We start from the raw sequence: 24,112 nt of genomic DNA on the forward strand, positions 1-24,112 counted from the left end.
CACAGTTGGACCACAGCTCTTCGAGCAGAGACCCTACAAGTGGCAGATCCGGGGAGAAGCACCTTCCTCTGCTGGAAGAGCTGTGCAGCAGGAATTTGCTATGTTTGGAGACTCCAAATGGGGTCATGTGCCAGAGACAGAAATGCTCAGTCACAGGCCGGGTCAGCTTGGAGCATGGCCAGAGACCAGGGAGACAAGAGTGATTGACTGCTTTTTTCTGAGGAGTGGGGCCTTAAGCTCTTGGCTCCTCTGGGCTGGATATTGGGAAGCCACCATTTTCATTCCCAACCTTCAGAGCTCTACAGAAAGTGTTCAGGGAACAAAAGCTCCTGAGAGCAAACTCGAGCAAATTACTTAGCCCAACCCCTGGCAAGGGCGGCACAATTCCACCTCAGGCAAAGATATTTGAGAATCACTACAACAGGTCCCTCCCCCAGAAGACTGAGAGAACAATGAGCCAAGATCAAGCTCACTGATCAAAGAGAACAGCAGAATTCCAGAGGAGGGGAAAGCAAATCATGGAATTAATGGTTTTTTCCCCATGAAACTTTAGTCTTTCAAAGTTAATTAAATTTTTTAATTTTATTTTTTTCTTATTCTATTTTTTTAACTTTTCCTCTTTTCTGCTTTTAAATTTTTTAACTAGTTTATCTTAACAATACTTTTCTTAAAAATATTTTTTAATCCTTCATTATTATAGTCATATTTTATCCTTCATTGTATCTAACTTTATTTTTGTACACATATAGGGCTTTTTCTTCTAAAAAAATTTGGGATACAATTTCTAATAGATCAAAATATACCCTAAATCTAGAACAGGGCTTTGTTCTAGTCTCCAGCCTGAGCAAATTCTCTTCACTTTCTTTTTCTATCTTTTTCCAACCAACTTATCAATTCCTTTTTTATAATTTTTTTAAATGTCATCTACTTTAATTTCACCTAATTTAATTTAATTTAATTTCATCATAATTACAGTTATATTCCATCCCTTCATTGTGCTTAACCTTGTTTTTTTGTATATATATATATATATATATTTATCTTTATTTAAAATTTTGGGACATAGTTTCTTCTAAGAGACCAAAATACACCCAAAATCAAGTGGGTGGCTCTGTTCTAATCTCCAATCAAATATATATATAAATATATATTTATATTAATTTTTTTAAATTTCTTTTTATCCCCTTTCTTCTCCCCCTGATATGGGGTCTCTTCTGATTTGGTTAGCATACTTTTTCTGGGGTCTTTACCACCCTTTTAGGATTTTATTCTCTCATTTATATATTCTTATCTGGATAAAATGACAAGGCAGAAAATCTCACCACAAAAAAAAAAAAGAACAAGAGGCAGTACCAAAGGCTAGGGACCTAATCAAAACAGACATTGGTAATATGTCGGATCTAGAGTTCAGAATGATGATTCTCAAAGCGCTAGCTGGGCTCAAAAAAGGCATGCAAGATATTAGAAAAACCCTGTCTGTAAAAATAAAACCCTTTTCTGGATAAATAAAAGAACTAAAATCTAACCAATCTGAAATCAAAAAAGCTATTAATGAGGTACAATAAAAAAATGGAGGTTCTTACTGCTAGGATAAATGAGACAGAAGAGAGAATTAGCAATATAGAAGAACAAATGAGGGAGAATAAAGAAACTGAGCAAAAGAGAGACAAACAACTACTAGACCATGGGGGGGGGAGAATTTGAGAGATAAATGATACCATAAGATGAAAAAAGATTAGAATAATTGGGATTCCAGAAGAAGAAGGTGGGGCGGAAGAAGGTATATTGGAGTGAATTATCATAGAGAATTTCCCTAATATGACAAAGAAAAAAATGCATCAATATCCAGGAGGCACAGAGAACCCCCCTCAAAATCAATAAAAATAGGTCCACACCCTGTCATGCACTAGTTAAACTTACAAGTCTTAGTGACAAAGAGAAAATCCTGAAAGCAGCTAGGGACAAGAAGTCTATAACACACAATGGTAGAAATATTAGATTGGCAACATACTTATCCACAGAGCCCTGGCAGGCCAGAAATAAGGGCATGATATATTCAGAGCACTAAGTGAGAAAAAAATGCAGCCAAGAATACTATATCCAGCTAGGCTATAATTGAAAATAGAAAGAGAGATAAAAAGCTTCTAGGAAAAACAAAAATTAAAAGAATTTGTAAACACCAAACCAGCTCTACAAGAAATATTGAAAAGCGTCCTCTAAGCAAAGAGAGAGCCTTTTCTGCTCTAGTAGACCAGAAAGGAACAGAGACAATATACAGTACAGTCACCTCACAGGCAATAAAATGGCACTAAACTAATATCTTTCAAGAGTTACCCTGAATATAAATGGGCTAAATGCCCCAATCAAAAGGCACAGAGTATTTTAATGGATTAAAAAAAATAAGACCCATTGATATGCTTTCTGTAAGAAACTCATTTTAGACCCAAAGGCACTTCCAGATTTAAAGTGGTGGTGGGGGGTGGAAAACAATTTACGATGCTAATGGACATCAAAAGAAAGCTGGGGTGGCAATCCTTATACCAGATAAATTAGATTTTAAGCCAAAGTGTATAATAAGAGATAAAGAAGGATACTACATCATACTTAAAGGATCTGTCCAACAAGATCTAATAATTTTAAATATCTATTCCCCTAACATGGAAGCAGCCAACTATATAAACCAATTAATAACAATATCAAAGAAACACATTGACAATAATACAAAAATATTAGGGGACTTTAACACCCCCTTCACTGAAATGGACAGATCATCCAAGCAAAAGATCAATAAGGAAATAAAGACCTTAAATGACACACTGGACCAGATGGACATCACACAAATATTTAGAACATTCCATCCCAAAGCAACAGAATACACATTCTTCTCTAGTGCACATAGAACATTCTCCAGAATAGATCACATCCTGGGTCACAAGTCAGGTCTCAACTGGCACCAAAAGATTGGGGTCATTCCCTGCATATGTTCATACCACAATGCTCTGAAACTAGAACTCAATCACAAGAGGAAAGTTGGGAAGAACGTAAATATATGGAGGCTAAAGAGCATCCTACTAAAGAACGAATGGGTCAACCAGGAAATTAAAGGAGAATTGAAAAAAATTCATGGAAACAAATGATAATGAAAACACAACTGTTCAAAATCTGTGGGACACAGCAAAGGCCATCCTCAGAGGAAAGTGTATAATGATACAAGCCTTTCTCAAGAAACAAGAAAGGTCTCAAGTACACAACCTAACCCCACACCTAAAGGAGCTGGAGAAAGAACAGGGAAAAAAAAAAAAGCCTAAACCCAGCAGGAGAAGAGAAATAATAAAGATCAGAGCAGAAATAAATGAAATAGAAATCAAAAAACACCAGTAGAAAAAAATTAACAAAACTAGGAGCTGGTTCTTTGAAAAAATTAATAAGATTGATAAAACCCTGGCCAGACTTATCAAAAGAAAAAAAAAAGGACCTAAATTAATAAAATCATGAATGAAAGAGGAGAGAGATCACAACCAACACCAAAGAAATACAAACAATTATAAGAACATATTATAAGCAACTATACACCAGCAAATTTGACAATTTGGCAGAAATGGATGCATTCCTAGAGACCTATAAACTACCAAAACTGAACCAGGAAGAAATAGAAAACCTGAACAGAACCATAACCAGTAAAGATTGAAGCAGTCATCAAAAATCTCTCAACAAACAAAAGCCCAGGGCCAGATGGCTTCCCAGGGGAATTCTACCAAATATTTAAAGAAGAATTAATTCCTATTCTCCTGAAACTATTCAAAAAAATAGAAATAGAAGGGTAACTGCTAAACTCATTTTATGAGGCCAGCATTACCTTGATCCCAAAACAAGACAAAGACCCCTTAAAAAAGAGAACTATAGACCAATATCCTTGATGAACACAGATGCAAAAATTCTCACCAAAATACTAGCCAATGAGATCTAACAGTACATTTAAAGAATTATTCACAACAACCAAGTGGGATTTATTCCAGGGCTGCAAGATTGGTTCAACATCCGCAAATCAATCAATGTGATACAAATACATTAATAAAAGGAAGAACAAGAACCGTATGATACTTTCAATAGATGCTGAAAAAGCATTTGACAAGTACAGCATCCTTTCTTTTTGATTTTTTTTTGATTTAATTTACTTTTTTTCAGTGTTCCAAAATTCATTGCTTATGCACCACACCCAGTGCTCCATGTAATACCTTCCCCCCTTAATACCAACCACCAGGCTCAACAAATCCCCCCTCCCCCTCCCCTCCAAACCCATCAGTTTGTTTCTCAGAGTCCACAGTCTCTCATGGTTTGTCTCTCCCTCCAATTTCCCCCAGCTCACTCCTCTCCATTTCCCAATGTCCTCCATGTCATTCCTTATGCTCCACAAGTAAGTGAAATCCTATGATAATTGACTCTCTCTGCTTGACTTACTTCACTCAGCATAATTTCCTCCTGTCTGTCCATGTTGATACAAAAGTTGGGTATTCATCCTTTCTGATGGAGGCATAATACTTCATTGTATATAGGGACCACATCTTCTTTATCCATTCATCTGTTGAAGGGCATTTTGACTCTTTCAATAGTTTAGTGACTGTGGCCATTGCTGCTATGAACATTGGGGTACAGATGGCCCTTCTGTCCTCTACATCTGTATCTTTGGGGTAAATACCCAGTAGTACAATTGCAGGGTCATAGGGTAGCTCTATTTTTAATTTCTTAAGGAATCTCCATACTGTTTTTCAAAGTGGCTGCACCAACCTGCTTTCCCACCAACAGTGTAAGAGGGTTCCCCTTTCTCCACATCCTCTCCAATACTTGTTGTTTACTGTCTTGTTGATTTTGGCCATTCTGACTGGTGTAAAGTGGTATCTCAATGTGGTTTTGATTTGACTCTCTTTGATATCTAATGATGAACATTTTCCATGTGTCTTGGACATTTGTATGTCTTCTTTGAAGAAGATACAGCATCCTTTCTTGATCAAAACTCTTCACAGTGTAGGGATAGAAGGTACATACTTCAATATCATAAAAGCCATCTATGAAAAACCCACAGTGAATATTATTCTGAATGGGTAAAAACTGAGAACTTTTCCGCTAAGCTCAGAAACATGGCAGGTCTGTCCACTGTCACCACTGCTATTCAACATCATATTAGAAGTCCTAGCCTCAGCAATCAGACAACAAAAAGAAATAAAAAGCATTTGAATCAGCAAAGAAGAAGGTTAACTCTCACTTTTTGCAGATGATAGGATACTTTATGTGGAAAACCCAAAAGACTCCACTCCAAAACTGCTAGAATTTATACAAGAATTTAGTTAAGGTGTCAGGATATAAAATCAATGCATAGAAATCAGTTGCATTTCTATACACCAAAAACAAGACAGAAGAAATAGAAATTAACAAGCCAATCCCATTTACAATTGCACCCAAAACCATTAGATACCTAGGAATAAATCTAACCAAAGAGGCAAAGAATCTGTACTCAGATAACTATAAAGCACTCATGAAAGAAATTAAGGAAGACAAAAGGAAATGGATAAATAGTCCATGCTCATGGATTGGAAGAACAAATATTGTGAAAACATCTATGCTACCTAAAGCAATCTACACATTTAATGCAATCCCTATCAAAATACCATCAATTTTTTTCAGAGAAATGGAACAAATAATCCTAAAATTTATATGGACCCAGAAAAGACTCTGAATAGCCAGAGGAATGTTGAAAAAGAAAACCAAAGTGGAAGGCATCACAATTCCAGACTTCAAGCTCTATTACAAAGCTGTAATCATCAAGACAGTATGGTACTGGCACAAAAACAGACATAGATCAATGGAACAGAATAGAGAGCCCAGAAATTGACCCTCAACTCTAAGGTCAACTAATCTTCAACAAAGCAGGAAAGATGTTCAAGGGAAATAAAGACAGTGTCTTCAACAAATGGTGTTGGGAAAATTGGACAGTTACATGAAGAAGAATGAAACTGGACCATTTCCTTACACCACACACAAAAATAGACTTGAAATGGATGAAAGACCTCAATGTGAGACAGGAATTCATCAAAATCCTAGAGGAGAACACAGGCAGCAATCTCTTTGAAATCCACCACTACAATTTATTCCTAGAAACATCAACAAAGGCAAGGAAAGCAAGAGCAAAATTGAACTACTGGAACTTCATCAAGATCAAAAGCTTTTGCATAGCAAAGGAAACAGTCAACAAAACCAAAAGACAACCAACAGAATGGGAAAAGATATTTGCAAATGACATATCAGATAAAGGGCTTGTATACAAAATCCATAACGAACTTATCAAACTCATCACCCAAAGGACAAATAATCCAATCAAGAAATGGGCAGAAGACAGGAACAGATATTTCTGCAAAGAAGACATCCAACTGAACAACAGACACATGAAAAAGTGCTCAACATCATTCGGCATCAGGGAAATACAATTCAAAACCACAGTGAGATACCACCTCACACCAGTCAGAATGGCTAATATTAACAAGTCAGGAAACGACAGATGTTGGTGAGGATGTGGAGAAAGGGGAACCCTCCTACACTGTTGGTGGGAATGCAAGCTGGTGCAGCCACTCTGGAAAACAGTATGAAAGATCCTCAAAAATTTGAAAATAGAGCAACCCTCTGACGCAGCTATCACATTACTGGTTATTTACTCTAAAAATAGAAATGTAGTGATCCAAAAGGGCATGTGCACCCAAATGTTTATAGCAGCAAAGTCCACAATAACCAATGTCCATCAACAGATGAACGAAAAAAGAAATTTTATATGATGGAATACTATGCAGCCATCAAAAACCCTAGAATCTTTCCATTTGCAATGACCAGGATGGAACTAGTGGGTATTAAGCTAAGTGAAATAAGTCAACCAGAGAAAGACAATTATCATATGATCTCTCTGATATCAGTAATTTGAGAGGCAGGGTGGGGAGTCATGGTGGGTATGGAGGGAAAAAAAATGAAAAAAGATGGGATCAGGAGGGAGACAAACAATGAGAGATTCTTAATTTCAAGAAACAAAATGAGGGTTGCTGGGAGTCAGGGGCTAGGGATAGGGTGGCTGGGTGATAGACACTGGGGAGGGTATGTGCTATGGTGAATGCTGTGAAATGTGTAAGACTAAAGATTCACAGACCTGTACCCCTGAAGCAAATAATACATTATATGTTAATAAAAAATAAATACACAGATAAAAAATATTGAAAAAAATAAAAAATAAAAGCAAGTGTTCAATTCCTTGACTCTAAAGTCCCCAGGAACCTGTAAGTGCTGATTTGCAGAGCTTATGCATTTCACAGTAAGTTCCACATTTTCCCTGAACACAGAAAGCACGGATATAGATGACAACTAAGACAAAAGTTAAAAACAATAGTGCTTATTATACCTTTGCAATTTACACATAGGTCCTTGAAACTCAATTTTGTCCTACATGGTTTAGATTCCTTGGGTCAGCCCTGATAATCAATATCATCTGGAAAGTTTCACCTTATGCATATTTTTGAACTTGCTCATTTTTTCTGCCAATAATCAGATAGAAGTGAGTTTTTGCTCATGTTTTGCAGATGATTTTTTTAAAAAATAATTTTCATAGTTTCACTGTGAGCATTAGACTTTTATAGTTGTCAGAGCTCAGCGAAGGAAAGCTATGACTGTTTCATTTTGACAGTTCCTTTGGAACAATTATTTAATGTGAGCATTATTTAAATGTGAGAGTGGAATGAATATATCTTGGTGTGGTTTTTAAAATTTAGTCTCTACATCTTATCTTCCATCTACATTTAAGACAGCACATTATTCTTTACTTCTTGCCTTCCATTTAGAGTTAGCACAGAGTTTAGATACTGGGAGAAGTAATTTAGACTGAAGAGCAAAAGATACACATTTATGTGCTATCCTTGGCTCTGTTATTCCCTTAATCCCATCTGAAGAGAGAAAAAATGTTGATTTTTAAGCTGAGGCAAAACGTGATATCTTTTGAACGGTACAGTTGACAATTTAGGAAAAACCACACAGTTTTTAAGGCATTATTTCAACCCCTCTGGGTATGCATAAAGTTACTTTCGCTGGTTGCCATTTGAGGAAAGATCCATTGTTGAGAAAAAAATTTAACCCCAAGAATGAATAAGTTAACGGAAGAAAGCTGCTGCAGCCTTTTTTCTCAGATCTGCAGGAATTCGGATCTTATATTTGTAATGAATTTCTGTCCACTTATTCTCAGGAATACTTAATAGGTAATGGAAGAAATGTAAAATGCCAACAAAGCAATTATCATTGTTCTGAAGGGGGGGATAGGGTGAGGTGAAAACACAGTGAACATAGTTATTTGTTTACTTTAGAATATGGGTAGTGTTCAACCGAGGAGGTAATCTGGAGAATTTCTGTATCTTTTTCATATGCCAGCTCTCTCAAGAATCGACAGGCAGTGGCATTATACTCATTCTGGAAATTGCCTCTATGTTCAAATAGCATTCATTACACGCAGCTTTTTCTCAGATCTAAAGGGCAAGGGGAAAACAGATTATTTGTAAAATAAAAACATAATGCTGGCATGGATTTTTTTTTCCCCCTCAGGGTGAGAGGGAAAATGTCTGGGTGTCGTTTTCAAACATTCCAGCCATCAACTCTAGAGAGCATGGACAGACATTATTTTCATTGTTGATATAATGAAGATGATGATGCTTTTCAACCATTTCCCAGAGCATAAACCCATTTTCAGTGCGAGCCCGGCTAACCATAACGAATGTCAGTGATGTGGGAAAAACAAATGCACAAATGAAAAACAGTGAATCTGATAGCTCATTCATTGTTGTCAATAGAAGCCAGAGTTCCCCCAAATCCGCTTAGTATCTGGTATCGGCCGTTGTATAATCTGAAGCATTGCAGGCCATTTGCATATTGACTAAAGTATTAAAATTAACAATTGAGAAAAATGTTGGGAATAAGCAAAGCAGTTACATTCTATCTCCCAGAAAGGTTTGGGATTTTTCTTTCAGGTGTATGCTTTTTAAAATAGGTACAAATAATTTTCTCAGTAACTGAAATGAAATAAAGTTTAAAATTGAGGCAATTATCTCAATAATATATACAAAACATTTTCTTCAACTTCTAAATTATTAGAAAACTAAAATTATTTTCTGTTTAAATGACTTGGATAGTTTCTCAAAAAAAGGAAACATCCTAGAGAGCCATACAATTATTTTTCCCTTACTGACCATTGTTAACATTTCTATCAGTTTCCTTCCTGTCTTTTTTCTGTGGGAGCTTATATTATATATATGGTTCAGGGTTCTTTTTTCTTTTCATAGTCCAGCATATTCTTATTTGGTAAAGGTTTTTGATAACTGATTTTCAGTGTCTACATATTCTTATATCCCAAAAATAGTATGTCTACAAATTCTGCATCTGGGAACATATAAGTGGCATCTAATACTTTTTGATTCAAAGTAATACAGTGATAAAGATCCTTGTACAGAAATCAATATATTTAACATTCTAAGGTCATGAGTAAATGGTGACATAGGCTTAAGTCAGATCCTCTGGTAACCCTGGGTCTCTGCATTATTCTCTGCCCCCCTCATTCTAGCAACAACTTTTAAAAAGCAAATCATTTCCAATTCCCAAATGGTAAATAATTTCTTAAAAGTACTACATTTCCTCTCAAGTAATTTTTCATTTTAGTCAATTGTTCACTGTTACAAAAAAAAGAAAAAGTTACAAACTACATACAAGAGGAGAAATAGCTTAAGGACCTGTATAACTTTGAGGCAAAGTTGCATGAAATTGTCAAACCACAACTCTCCCAGGATCTTCTGGTGCTGGGTGATTAGCCAAACCAGCAGGACTACTCAGTAATGGATTCCACTTTGGGCAATGCTAAAGAGTTCTACTCTTGATGAAAAGTAACCTCAAAATTGGGGCCACATTGACTTTCACTAAACCTCCATATAATGATAGCACTTCACTTTTCAACATGGAAAATGTAGGGGAAAATTGAGGTAATTATGTTGGCAATTTAAGTAAAACAGAAAATACCCAGATACTTGAGGCAAAAGGAACTGGAGCTTTAAACTATACAGAGATAACAATCTGAGCTCTCGATTTCACTTTTTCAAGAATACAAAGCATTTTACAAATGAAGTTTGCTGAGCAGAGATTCCCAAATCTTGTATCTAGTACCTGTGAGTAGAAGGTCCCAAACCAATTCTCTTCCTGCTATCTTAGCAAAAAAGTGGCATTAACTAAGGTTATTTTTCAGTTCTCCTGTGTTCAAATTTGCAGAGGCTGATGCTGTTTGCCAATAAGCAATCAGGCAAGATATTCTCACAAACATGAAAATGTGACATATTTATCCAGTTTCCACTTCCTTAGAGCCTCTGGAGGAGATCGGCCACCACCAGGATAAATATGGGTAACAGCTACCAGATATTCTTCTTTTGTCTCCCACTAGTGAACTCATTCCCACTAAGAAGGTGCCTCTTCTCTCAGCCTCCAGCACTTCCTTTGCTGCATTTGCCCCCAATATCTCTGCTTTGTTGTCTTATGTTCTTTACTGCTCTGGCCTACTGTCACTGCTGATGTCATCACTCACTATGCTCCAGGGCCAGCCCTGTGGAATGGGGACCCATTGGTACTTTGATGCCAAGCCTCTTTCTGTCCTGTGTCTCCTGATGCTGCAGGATATTTTGGCATGACTTTGGAGCTCATTGCTGCCCACCTACTCGTGGCCCTCTCTTTTCTCTATTTGATCCATATTATTAGCTAACATAAAAGAGGACCCTCTGCTCATAAGTCCCTACATTTAGATATTAAGTGTTTCACAATCATTGCAATCATACACTGCCAAATTTTGTAACATTTTTATTTATTCATTTTCTTACTGTTACTGGACTGATTAGGACTTCTGGTTTTCAAAAGTACCAGACAAATAGATGGTGGATTTGCCAGTTAACCAGCTGTGATGTCCATTTTATATCAACTTGACTAGAGCATAGGTCACCAGACATTTGGTCAAACCTTATTCTGGGTGTGTCTGTGACATGTTTTTGGATGACACTAATATTTGAATAAATTAGCAAATCAGATTGCCCTACTTAATGTGGGTGGGCCCCATTTAGTCATTTGAAAGTCTGGCTAGAACAAAAGGGCTAAACATCCTGTGACTAGGAGAGAATCATTTCCATCTGACTGCTTTTCAACCTGGGACACTGATTTATTCCTGTCTTTGGAATTGAATGGAAATAATAGCTCTTTTTTGGTCTTAAGCCTGCTAGCTTTCAGACTGGAAATACACCATCAGCTCTCCTGGTTCTCAGATCTTTGGACCCAGGCTAGAACTCCACCACCAGCCCTCCTGGGCCTTGCTGACTGCAGATCTTGTGACTTGTCAATCTCCATAATTATGTAAACTAATTCCTTAAAATAAACCTCTTTATATCTAGTACATATATTCCATTAGTTCTCTTTTCCTGGAGAACCCTGATTAATACAACAGGTAGTCCTGGCATCTGTTCTGTTTACTACCCAACTACATTTTTTTTTTCTAAATTGCAAATTTGAATTGTTTTATATTAAATGTCTCCCCACTTATAAATAATTGAGGAACCTCATTCTCAAAAGCAATTGATCTGTGATCGACTTGCTTTTTCCCTTATAAATATGGAATGAAAGCCAATGCGTGCTAGCCTAATAGCCTCCACAGTCATAATAGAAGGCTCTCCATCCTGTTATAATTCATTCCTGCAAAGTGCTCTGGAAATCCTTCAAATTATGCCTCATATGTGTTCACAAATAAGTGTCTCCCATGAACTTCTTCTCCTGCTCTTTTCTCACTTCTAGACATTTATTACCTTACATTTTCCACAGCTGACCATGTCCCTTCCTGAACCATCATTTCTGTGATTCTCCCAAACCTACATGCCATCGCATGGAGACCCAGAGGTTTACTCATTTCTTTAAGATTAGATTCTCCCTGAGTCAGGAAAAGTTTTTTTCCTCAACTCTGTCACTTCTCAAAACAAGAGATGATAGGCTGACCCTGGGGACTGTCATGAGAGCCTGTGAAACTCTAGGCAGAGGCTGAGCTTCTTGTCTTTCCAGTTCTGATTTTCCCCTCAAAGTTTTAAAAATTATAGGTTCAGTGTTAGTGCTCAAACTCAAGGTAAAGCACACTTCTTTACCGTCAGCTGATCTCCTGAATAGGTCTCCTGACACAGAGCTGTAACCAGGAAGCTCAATATGGAGAGAACAAGCTTCATCTAGTTTCAGAGATCACTGCCCTTCCCTGTTGCATGAAGGAGCTTATTTTAAGTTCAGTCATTCTTAACATTTGTGAAACTAGGAAGAGAATGTTGAGATTAGGAAGGAGAAATACCTTAAAAAAAAAAAACAAAAACAAAAACAGATGACTATTTTAAAGATATTCATTTACAATTATTTTATTAAACAATCATCTTTTACATGTCATCAGACCTAACTAACCCCTGAAGTGCCAAAACAAAACAAAAACAGTTTGAGGTATTAAAACTGAAGGAACATTTGCACATATTTTGTAAGGCTTTCACACTATAGTAACCAAAATATTCAGCACAACTAAATACTACACATAACTGCAGGTTGATAAGAACAAAACTATATAAAACAAACATGGTTTGTCTCATTATAGCTCTGATTCTCCCATTTATAGTGACAGGAAGGCAAAAAAAATAATAATCTGAGATGTAAGTTGCTTACAAAATGATGTGTCCATTACTCAATTTTAAAAAGTGGTATATAGAATGTAAAAGGTCACTGACCTGAAACAGTTCCCCAAAACACAAAATCAAACTGACCAACTGGCTTCAATGATAACATCCTATTCACAGGACTTAATCCTCAGATTAATGGCAATTCACTTAAAGTATCTGAAATAGATCTACTAAACTATTTTAATTACCCATGTGCATATAAGATCACATAAGTAGCACACATGGTCCGTACTTTTTCTTTTCTGTAGGATTTTTCTGTTTAAAGTAGAAAATAAATTCTTAATACAGATAAAGTTCAGAATGGTCACTTCAAAGGGATTTTGAAGTAACACAGGGAAGAGGAAGTTGGCTTTCTAAGTGTTAGACTTTTTAATATTGAATAAATTATCCAAAGACTTTCTGGACCTATTTCACTTTGACTGTATCTAAACATTGAAAGAGAAAGTTGAGGCAATCATATAGCTAATTATTATAATATAAACACTTTCTTCTAATCTGTTCAGGCAAATTGGAGAAAAGGTGTTTTTCATTTGATGATTGATTTAATTATTAACTTCAGAGCATAGCTACTTCATTTGAAACAAATTTAAAATTGCATAGCGATTTGCATATAGGATACTAAATTAAGTTCTGAATAATGGATCACAAATGTTGAATATAAATTAGTCTCTACAGCAGTTGTTACAGGTAACATAACACATCTAGTAGCCATGTGCTAGATTTTGATGGTTGTCGCTGAATTGTTCTATTCAGTTGTGTAGATAGGCTGAAGAAAAGGAAGGATAATTTTTTTTTTTTGTAAGAACAGTCTGCTTAAACTTGGCTTTTAAAAACTTTTTGCAAAACTGATAAAAGACCAGATACTTCTTGCAGCTTACTATATAGGAAAATACTGTTTATTCCATGGTGAACATGATACTTTCAAGAAGACACCCTAACAAGTTAGACTCCTCCAGATTCTTTGTTTAGCCAGCATCAAAAATTTGTGGGAAAAGGACATTTTTTTTCATAGAGACAGCAACAACGTTCTGCAAAACACACTTAGCCTGTTTCCTCTTTGTCATAGGAAAAAAAGGGAAACTAGGTTGTTAAAAACCCCTATGGGAACACTACACGTATGTGTGGGGACAGTGTCCTCTCCCACAACTATGGTTTTTTCTCATATGTAATGGCTCTTGAAAGAAGAAAGACCTTTGCAGTTGCCTCACTACTAGAAATAGTAGTGCTTTTGCTTTTGCAAAAGCAGCTGAGCGGTTTACCTGGGAGGAGAGTCAACATGTGCTAATGTTCTCACTTGAACCAGGAGAAAACTGATCACAGTCATTCCTATACAAATGAATAATGATCTAGGGTCACTTAGTATCTTTCAGAGGTTAATGACTATTTTTACTATTTGCTACACAAGTAGATGGTCCAGGTTAAGATACATTTCCCAAGAGTTTGTTGTTTTGTTTTGTTTTGTTTTTTAATGAATGTCATCAGACATGGAAATCAGCCAAAAACACAGGTCATAGAATAAGTAATTAAATCTCATGTGTCCAAATTGGCCAGTCCAATTAAAACATATCCCCAAGCTGGAATTATCTGGAATAAAACAAAAGAGTGACTTTCATTTTAGGACCACATATACAACTCTAAATGCTATTACATCAGGTTTTAACACTTACGGGGGTGGGGGGGAATGCAACAAATGTATTTTTTTCTACGCCCACCTTTATCTCTGTAACAACCAAAAATCAAAAGAAAATTGAAATAAAATGAAATGTGACTGATCCTGTAAGATCTAAGTCCTGAATATTGTTTGCTTATTGCCATTATACCAATTGGTGCCAAACAAATAGGGCTGACCACATACATAAATGACAAGAACAATAGCATCAAAATTCTTTCACTATCATCATGCTAATGAGCTACACTGTGAAATCTATCAAACCTATAAATACCAAATGCTGGCTGGCATTCAATTTGGATGAAACACTGACAAGTCACCCATGGTATGGTCAGTGAATCCTTTTCCCAAAAGGAGGGACCTGTTACAGTCAGTCAAAGACTGGGTTTCTTATGCCATTCAACACTAAATTGGTGGGTGCCTTTCTGTGTAGAAGGGCCAGTGAGCACAAGAGAAGGGAAAAGCTCATGACTCCCAGAATGACCATTCCTGATATCAGTGCACTGGTAACGGTGTTCAGCTGGAAAGGAGGGTCACTTGGAGAACCTGCAAGCAATAAAATAGACATAGTGGAAAGGTCCAATATCGGATTTCTCTCACCTTATCCCAGTTTATACCTGCAAAACATCTGTCATTAGTATCTTGTGAAATAACAGCATGACATGATAAATGCTATAATCTATTTGACTATAATTCAATCCAATAACCAAAGGATTATTCAGTTTAGAAGACTGATATTCCCTGGGCTGCCAAAAAAAAAAAAAAAAATCATCTGTAAAATGCTGTAAAAATTGACCACCAGGTCTCATATGAGTTCAGATGTTATGTAAAATATAACAAACTTGTAAAATCAGAACTCATCATATTTAGTTGCAACTGATAGTCAAAAAACACTTAAAATTTTTAAAAATCATACTTTTATTTTCAATATATGTTCATTAGCTTACCAAGCTGCGAATTGTTGGTTGGAGTCTCATCTGAGAGAGAAAAGAAAAAGAAAAGCAATATTGTATCTCTAAATATTTACTTGTGTTTATTATAATTCTGTGATTACTTTTTACCTATATGTGTTTCATCCACAATCTCCATGGGTGAGGGAATCATGAAAATCTTCCTAAACCATTCTGCTTTCCCATTTTCTGTTTCATGTGTCTGAGATTTTTTTCTGTCTCTCCCATAAGCCCACACCCTGCCAGTTTCCCTAGGCATACAGATATAATCGCAAAATATACTGTATGATATTCTTTCCTGCCAACCTTTCTTTGTCATTCTCTCTCTAGTCAGGTTAGTGGGGGCAGTAATTGTTAACAGCTATTACATTTTTTATAGCCCTATAACCTGCCATTTGTTATTGTGTTCTAGAGAAGTATTCATTATTTAGTGCCGCTCTATTTTAAGTGTTGCAAATTTGCCCATCATAATTTGCAAAAACATCATTTTAAGTTCCTAAAAGATAAAGTCATACTTAGTAACTAAATGAAAGGAAAACATGACTCCTAATCTTGCGTTGCAGGATTTTTTGCATCTGTTTTTGTTTGTTTGTTTTTAAAGAATTTATTTATTTATTTGACAGAGAGAGATCACAAGTAGGCAGAGAGGCAGGCAGAGAGAGAGAGGAGGAAGCAGGCTCCCCGCTGAGCAGAGAGCCTGATGCGGGGGCTGGATCCCAGGACCCTGAGATCATGACCTGAGCCGAAGGCAGTGGCTTAACCCACTGAGCCAGCCCCGATTTTTTACATCTATTAAGTAAAAGATTAAAGCTGGTGATTTTTTACTTTGTCCCTGGAAAACCTCATAATGGATGCAGTGAACGCATTCACCTGGTATCCCAGCTTGTGTTATGCATTTGGTAATCATATAGCCATTAACCTCTGATCTTGTACAATGAGTGGATATCATTTTTGGTCTTAAATATGTGGGTGTGTATGTGCCTGTGGGTGTCCGTTATCTGAACCATAAAATGTGTGCCGTTGACTGTTTGGGAGTGTAAATATTATTACAATTAACATGTGTGTCATGCCATACAGTTTACAAAGTGCTGCTTCATGTGTCATCACATTTTGGCCTCATAACAGCCATATGGTTTTAACATTATTGCTACCCCCATTTTACAGATGAAGAAACTTCCATCTGTCACAGCCTCCATGATGAAGTAAACATATGTTTAAATAACAGCTCAGCTTCAGAATCCTTTTTCTAAAATAATATAGACTAGCCAAGCATGGAACAAAATTTTAGTTATAAAGATGACTATCTCAAGCTATGAAACCCCAGGGTTGGTATTTGAAATGATTGATTGGGAGAACCTGGCGTGATATTTAGAAGCCATCTGATGCCATTTCTTTTAAGACATATATATGAGTCTTGGTGGAAATGATGATTCTGCAGTTTGAGCCGGAAGTACAACGCTCCAAATTAATGGAGTGCTCATTTATAGTATTCTTTAGAATGGTGCAGTGCACCACTGTAGGACAAAAAGGAGGGGAAAAAAAGCACTAATTTTTATTACAGGACACCCTTAGGAAAATCCTAACCTCTGACCAACACTATTTTATAAAGACACTTGTTTCTCATGGAATTGGATGGAATGAATGAACTGTCATCAATTCTCCCAAAAGATTTCCAAGACAAAATGCCTCACTGGAACATGGAGGAGCATATGTAAGGCTCTAAAACTCCTTTTTCAAAGTTATTCTTTGTTTATAAATAACATTTATTTTCATTTATTTATTTATTTTTAAGACTAGAAAGCTCCTTCTCCTATGTGTCCCAAATTAGGTGAAAGTGCTAAGACTGGCTGCGCATGCTATTTTCTGTATCCTGAAGTTAATTAAAGAAGTCAGAAAGTCCCCTTCTCTCCCACATTAGCAGCAACACTTCCTTCAGAACACTACCCCAGGTGTCACTCACAAGGATGGGGCTATGGACAAAATCTTTACATGAGACAAACTGTCGGATGAGCCAACCAGCCACAGGTTCCAGGACTGAAAAAGTACAAGCGTCCTACCTCTGATGGCAGCAGAGGGCTAAAATTAAAGCATGTACTATTTGAGTACCATTTGGAACTGCATTTGATAGTGGATAAACATAGAGCGAATCACTTTATCTAGTTGCTGTTTCTGGCTTCATTCCATTTCTAGTATCTTGCAATTTGGTTTAGCCCCAAAGGGAAGGTAGACATTTTCTAGGAGATTTTTTTTTTCACCACACACTCTTGTTTATTTTTCTCTTACACACACTTGGTCTTACCATATATATATATGCTAAAAGACACCTTCTGGATTTAGAATGTATGGGAATACTAAACTTGGTGGGCTCTTCAAAATGCATGCAGCTAGTTGAGGACCCAGAGGAGGAAAGTGACAGCAGCAATATCATGGCTGTTGGAAACCCAGAAGCACCTGATAAGCATTTTTTCTCTGCTTTTCTTTCATATAAGTAGCAGAAATAAATGGACCAAGTAAACATTGGTGCAAGGATATATACAGAATAAATATTTTGCTTTTCTTAGCACAAACAAACTATTTTCTTTAATCTTCGATTACCTACCTATATGGTAAAATGGACCACATATTTCAAATTCAGAGCTTCCAAATTATTTATTTATTTGTTTGTTTGTTTGTTTATTTATTTGAGATGAGGGCAAAAGAGGCCAAGAGACAGGGAAAGAAAGAATGTTTTCTTAAAGATTTATTTATTTTACTTGAGAGAGAGTGGGGGGTGGGGGGTCAGAGGGAGAGGGAGAGAATCATCAAGCAGACTCCCCACTGAGTACAGAGTTTGACTTGGGGCTCAATTCCCAGGACCCTAAGATCATGACCTGAGCCAAAAGCAAGGTTTGAAAACTCAACAAACTGATCCACCCAGGTGCCCAAGAGAGAGTATCTTGGCCCTCTCTCCACAGCAAGCACAGAGCTGAGCGAGGGCTTGATCTCATAACCCTGAGATCATGACCAGAGCTGAAATCAAGAGTTGGAAGCGCAACTGACTGAGGGACCTTGAGGATTTCCTAACTCTTTATCCTCCATTATGTTATTTTTGTTAATAATCCACGTCTACCTTTGAAGACTAAGATTCCTGAGAGCAAAGACTGTGTCCTGTTCTCTAGTCTATTCCCAGTACTGAACAGAATGCTTGTTCCATGTGGTAGTTTGTATGAATTATTAACTCCCCATAAAATTCAATGATATGCATTGAATAGTTGACTAGGACTTCCTCCCATCAGAATTTATGTAAATAAAACAATTAGGTACTATTGATTTCCATTACTTGCAATTGTGAATTTCTAGAATTATATGCCATGATAAGCATTTCCCTACTGAATAGTTTTAGCATGTGGAGGTGTGAAATAAGAACACTTCAGGAATTTTGAGGATTTGAAATATTGAAGATAGGAATCTTTTCCTAAATCAATCAACAAAAGGATTTACAGTGTTGGGCAAAATGATCAGAATGTCTTCAATTGTATTAAAACAAAAGAAGGGGCGCCTGGGTGGCTCAGTGGGTTAAGCCTCTGCCTTCGGCTCAGGTCATGATTCCAGGGTCCTGGGATCGAGCCCCACATCGGGCTCTCTGCTCAGCAGGGAGCCTGCTTCCTCCTCTGTCTCTGCCTGCCTCTCTGCCTACTTGTGATCTCTGCCTGTCAAATAAATAAATAAAATCTTTAAAAAAAAAAAAAAAAGAAAAGAAAAGAAAAGAAAAGTACTGAGCTTTAACAACTTATTAAACTTGACCTAAGTCAGATGTCTAAGGGAAAGGAGTGGTTCAATGAGTAAACAGAGCAAAAATTCCAAGTACCAGAGAGCTTTGAAGAGAGCAAATCAAGCCTGAAATTGGACTTGTCTATAAAAAATTGGCCACAGGACCTGGAGAGATAAATTCTAGCTGACCTAAGGTAAAAATAAAGTGAAACTGAGAACAGAAGGTAGCCCTGGTCATTAAGCTAGACATTATGTTTACATAGGATTTTCCTATTGAAGGATATGGTTTGATTTCTGAGTTCTATATGTATGTAGAATTCAAAATAATAATTTTTAAATTATGATACTGTAGTAACATAAAGTAAAAATTGTTATATATGGCCCTCTACACCATGAGGTCACCATGATTGTCCAGAAATGAGCACCATCCTAGAGTTATTTATCAAAATTATAACAAATAAAACCACAGAGAGTAAGAGAGGAATGAAGGGCATCCAGAACTTTTAAACATGATTCTTTGGGGGCTTTGCCGGTGAGGAGACTGAGGTTACTAAAACAACACTACTGTGCTGGAAAATGAATGTTATCTTTGAGGTGAAAATAGGTTGAAATTGGAAAGGAAGATATTCAGGCATGACTTCAGTGACATTATGATCGAGGCATGAGCTGCCTGAGGTTTGAGCCAAGATACTTGGGCAAGTGACTATGGTATAGGTAAAACCTGTAAACTTGCATGACTGGGTGGCTATGGTAGAATAAGAAACTTCTACTTGGGGGATGTCTGTGTGGTTCAATCAGTTAAGTGTCAGCAGTCAGCTCAGGTCATGATCCCGGAGTCCTGTATCAGGTTCCCTGCTCAGAGTGGGAAGTCAACTTCTTGCTCTGCCTGCCACTCTTTCTTTCTCTCTCTCTGACAAATAAATAAATAAAATCTTAAAAAAAAAAAAAAAGAAAAGAAAAGAAAAGAAACTTCTACTTGGTTAATATTTACTGAGAGTTCGGGATCTTAAAAATGTTGGTCCTTGTAAAAATGATCTTATGCTAACAAATTAATTAAAATGTGTACCATTTAAATTTGATTTGGTGCATGTAAGAAGGAAGCAAGCAGGTTAATAAGGAGGAAAAGCCATCTACTCAACATGGGAAGAGAGATGCCCCTTTCAAGGGTTTTTTTCTCTTACACAAAACTGATGCTAGATATGGTCCGTAGAAATAAAAATATTTTTATTGTGTCTACCCAAAACGATTCCTAGTTATTGGCAATGAGGGTTGAGTTTCCATGCAGTGTAATTCTATGAGTTATTTCTGACAGCCGGACAAGAGATAAGAATTGGGCCTTTCACAAACCACAAGCCAGTCATTTTCAAACCATTCAAAACACATAACAAACCTCGGAATGCAGAGTAAGTTTGAAATTTCATATTTAATAAATTTCTGCGTTATTTTAAAAAACCCATTAGCTTGTTTTTAAATAATGGTATGTCTAAACAAACACAGAGGAGTGAATAATTTAAGCAACTGTCTAAACTTTCTAGGCCAAATCATTTTTTGCTTAATTACCTATTTCAGGCAAAACTTTCTTTTCACTGTGGAACAGAGGGCATGGGAAAAAAAGTAAAGATAATCTCATTGAAACACGATAATAACCTAATGGCTAAGATAAAAGTGAGAAAAAATTATTAGAATACAATCCAAACCAGAACTCTACTTTTTTAAAGACAAATTTAGATCTATAGGGTAAGAATCTTAAAGCAGCTTCTTCAAACCCCTTGTTTTAAGATATTTTCCCAATGAGGTGACGTAAAATCCCACGTCATATAGCTTGTTTGGACACAGCCGGAGCTAGAATCAGTTTTTCTGACTTAAGTTTGGGTTGTTTACCCTGCATGTCTGTTTTCTCCAGTTGATTCTGAATGTCTCTGGGCTCACACTGATAGAAAACAATATCCCTTTGGAGAGTGTGTGTGGATGTACATGCATGCACAAATATTTGCATATATGAGAAGATGTGCGGATAAGTAAGCCGTTGTATCTGTTAGATTCGTGACCGTGGTTGGGTGTGCTGGAAGGGCTATGTAATATTCAGGATCCTGGCAAGAAACAAATGGTACTCACACTGGGCATTTTAAGAAAAGTTTAATAGGACTATTTTAAAGATACAGGGAATTCACGAAAGTAAGTCAAGTTCCCAGGGCTATAGGAAGGTTCCAGTTCTGGTGAGAGAGTTGTTGGGGAGGAACTCTGTGGACTTCATTTTCATCTTCGGATAGCACCACCTACTGGCCAAACCCAGCCAAGCACTGGATGGCAAAGCACTGGATGGGTGCAGTTCACACAGGCCCCATCTTCAGGGGAGAGAGCAGGACAGAGAAAAGGGCGAGTGAAACATGTACAGCACGGTATATTTGTATACTTGTGTGTGTGTGTGTAGTGTGTGCATGTGTATAAAGGGAAATATTGTAAAAGACAATATTGCCCTTTGTGTGAAAGTTGAGTAAACAGGAAACTACTGTGAAATTAAAGTTGCTTAGCAGTTTATCTTGTTTCACAGTTAATTAGTGTTATTGAGAAACCACTTTGAGTTCTCCTTCGAAGCCAAGTAATAAGCCATTTTGGAACAATCTATTACTACACACAAAAGGAGAAACGTTCCTACCACTCCGAGTGATGATGGGACCAGCAGAGAGGACGGCGCTTCCAGACGTGCTCTGGGGGCTCCAAGTGGTCCTCCTCCCCGCATCTCTTCTTTCTCTGTGGCCGCAAGTCTGAGGTGTTAATGAAAACAAATGAAATTCCACACCAGCACAAAATTGGTTCTTTATGGCCATTTGGAAAGCAGATTCTTTTGGAAGAGATACCACATGTTTAATTTTATTCATTTACTTCTGTGCATTTATTTAATTACTTTGCATATGATTGCTACAGTGTTTCTCATTCTGGCTTGGGCCACATTTCTTATTTCCTCCTGTTATAATTGTGCTTTGCCTCATTAATTCACATAGCTCAATGGTTCTCCTGAAAAAGAGCTGTGTTTATCAAACTTTTTTCTTTTATTTCTCTCAAGCCTTTAATAAATCTTTTCCTGAAATGTTGGTCAGCATAGAGTCAAGGTAATGTGGATTCACCATTTAACCCCATCTGATACAGCTAGTTAGGATTAAAGTAATCAATCATTGTGAAGGAAATGCATGAATTAGAGCATAAATAAAAATGTATTAAAGCTATTTCCAATTTTAAAATGTGGCTTCATTTTTCTCAGGTTAATATTGATATGACCTTAGGGACCTGTCAGCAATAGCTATCTTTTCTTATTCACTAGTAAATGGATCAATATTTTAATGATGGCTGTATGCAATTCAGATCCACGCCTATTTTACTAGTTCTAACTTGCAATCCAAGGGATTCCTGGGCCACCCATCCCAAATCTACCTTTCTAGTGTCAGCCCTGCCCCCTCCCTATGTTTTCCAGTCATCCTCTACTCTGTCCCATCACTTCATGAAGTTCTGGTAGTTCCCTGGTTACTCTGTCTTTATGTGTCTGTGAATTCAGTCAACCTGTGGGACGGGGTGTCTCTCACACTCTTGATTTTGTTTCTTTGGGGTTCATCCATCTTCAGAGTCATACCTCGGGTTTCATGTCTTCCATCAAACCTCCCAGTCTCTCCTGTTCTACTCACAGTGGTGATTACTGCCTCTTACAACAACCCATACATGTGTCTGTCTTTGGACCATAACATTTTTATCTTATCTTCTTCCATGACAGTCTCATGGTCCTCAAAGATCAGCTAAATGAGTTCAGAATTTATGCAAACATGTCTGTTTTCCTAGTATTATGCTTGGTACAATAGTAGGCATCCAATAGATCTTTACTGCATAAATAAATAAATAAACTCTACTTCAAACTATTGGCTTGACCCATATTCACTTTCTATACAGAAATTAGTCCCTAACACTGGATAACCCTTCAGCTTAGATCAATTTGATAATTTAGAAGAAAGTTGCTAAAAACATACAGGCATAAGGAAGGGGCAGTCATCAGCTCTGCAGAGCTTGGTAACACAGTGCAGGAAGACGGTAGACATTTTCTGATTCTTGTGTTTCACAAATCGGAACACTTCAAAGGAAAATCGGCCCTGCTGGCTTCTGCCATTTTCAATGACGGTGGTCTGAGGATCTTTGTCACAGCTACATTTTAGGGAAGGTGAAAACAGGATGTTACTAAAGATTACCAGCCCGCTGGAAATGGTAAACTAATTTCTGCAGTATTAAGAGCTAACAAAATCATGCCATGTTACAGATATTTAATAAGAGCATAAGCTAACTCAACAAATATGACAAGAGTGACCTAGATCGCAAAGTTTAAACAGATCAATTTCTGACTATAATAGTACCATCAAATTTTAGAGGGATTATACTTTCATAAGGTTCAAAAATCCAAACAGTATAAAGCATACGTAGTGAAAAGTCTCCCTCTCATCATCGCCCTTGTCCGCACCATTCCATATCCACATTCAAATCTGCCAGAGGTGACCTCACTTGCTACTGCATCTTCCCAGCGTATACACATACAGAAGCTGAAGCAATGAATTCTTATTGTTTCCTCCTTCTTTAAAAACAAAAACAAAAACAAAAAAAAACTACATTGCTTTGTTCCTTGTCTTTTAAAAAATTTAACAGGACATTTTAGGGATCTTTCCATATGAGTATTTAGCAAGCCCCCTCATTCTTTTTGCGTACCATACAGTATTCCATCACGCACATGCGACAACCGTTACTTAATCAGGTCCCTATTTATGGAACTTTGCATCATCTTGAATCTTCTGCTTTTTACGAAGTAATAATGAATAGCCTTATAATGCCTTATTTTGAACATAAGCAGAATTATCTGTACAATGTCATTTAGTAGATTTTGCCACATTGCCTTTTGTAAATATTACTGCATTTTGTACTCT

The 24,112-nt window shown here is 36.9% G+C and overlaps 1 protein-coding gene across 1 annotated transcript in view; it reads right to left on the reverse strand.

The window, feature by feature from the left end:
• Nucleotides 1-13,245: 13,245 nt before the first annotated feature.
• The window catches only part of ZPLD1 (zona pellucida like domain containing 1), a 45,959-nt gene continuing 35,092 nt past the window's right edge, over nt 13,246-24,112 (reverse strand). The window contains exons 7-10 of the mRNA XM_059388143.1: nt 23,174-23,345; nt 21,817-21,925; nt 15,408-15,437; nt 13,246-15,006 (exon numbers count right to left, since the gene is read on the reverse strand). Of these exons, the coding sequence (XP_059244126.1) occupies nt 14,831-15,006; nt 15,408-15,437; nt 21,817-21,925; nt 23,174-23,345 (487 nt within the window). The 3' untranslated portion in view covers nt 13,246-14,830. The remainder of the gene's footprint in view (nt 15,007-15,407; nt 15,438-21,816; nt 21,926-23,173; nt 23,346-24,112) is intronic.

The sequence above is a fragment of the Mustela nigripes genome, chromosome 2 (genome assembly GCF_022355385.1).
Source record: "Mustela nigripes isolate SB6536 chromosome 2, MUSNIG.SB6536, whole genome shotgun sequence".
NCBI lineage: Eukaryota > Metazoa > Chordata > Mammalia > Carnivora > Mustelidae > Mustela > Mustela nigripes.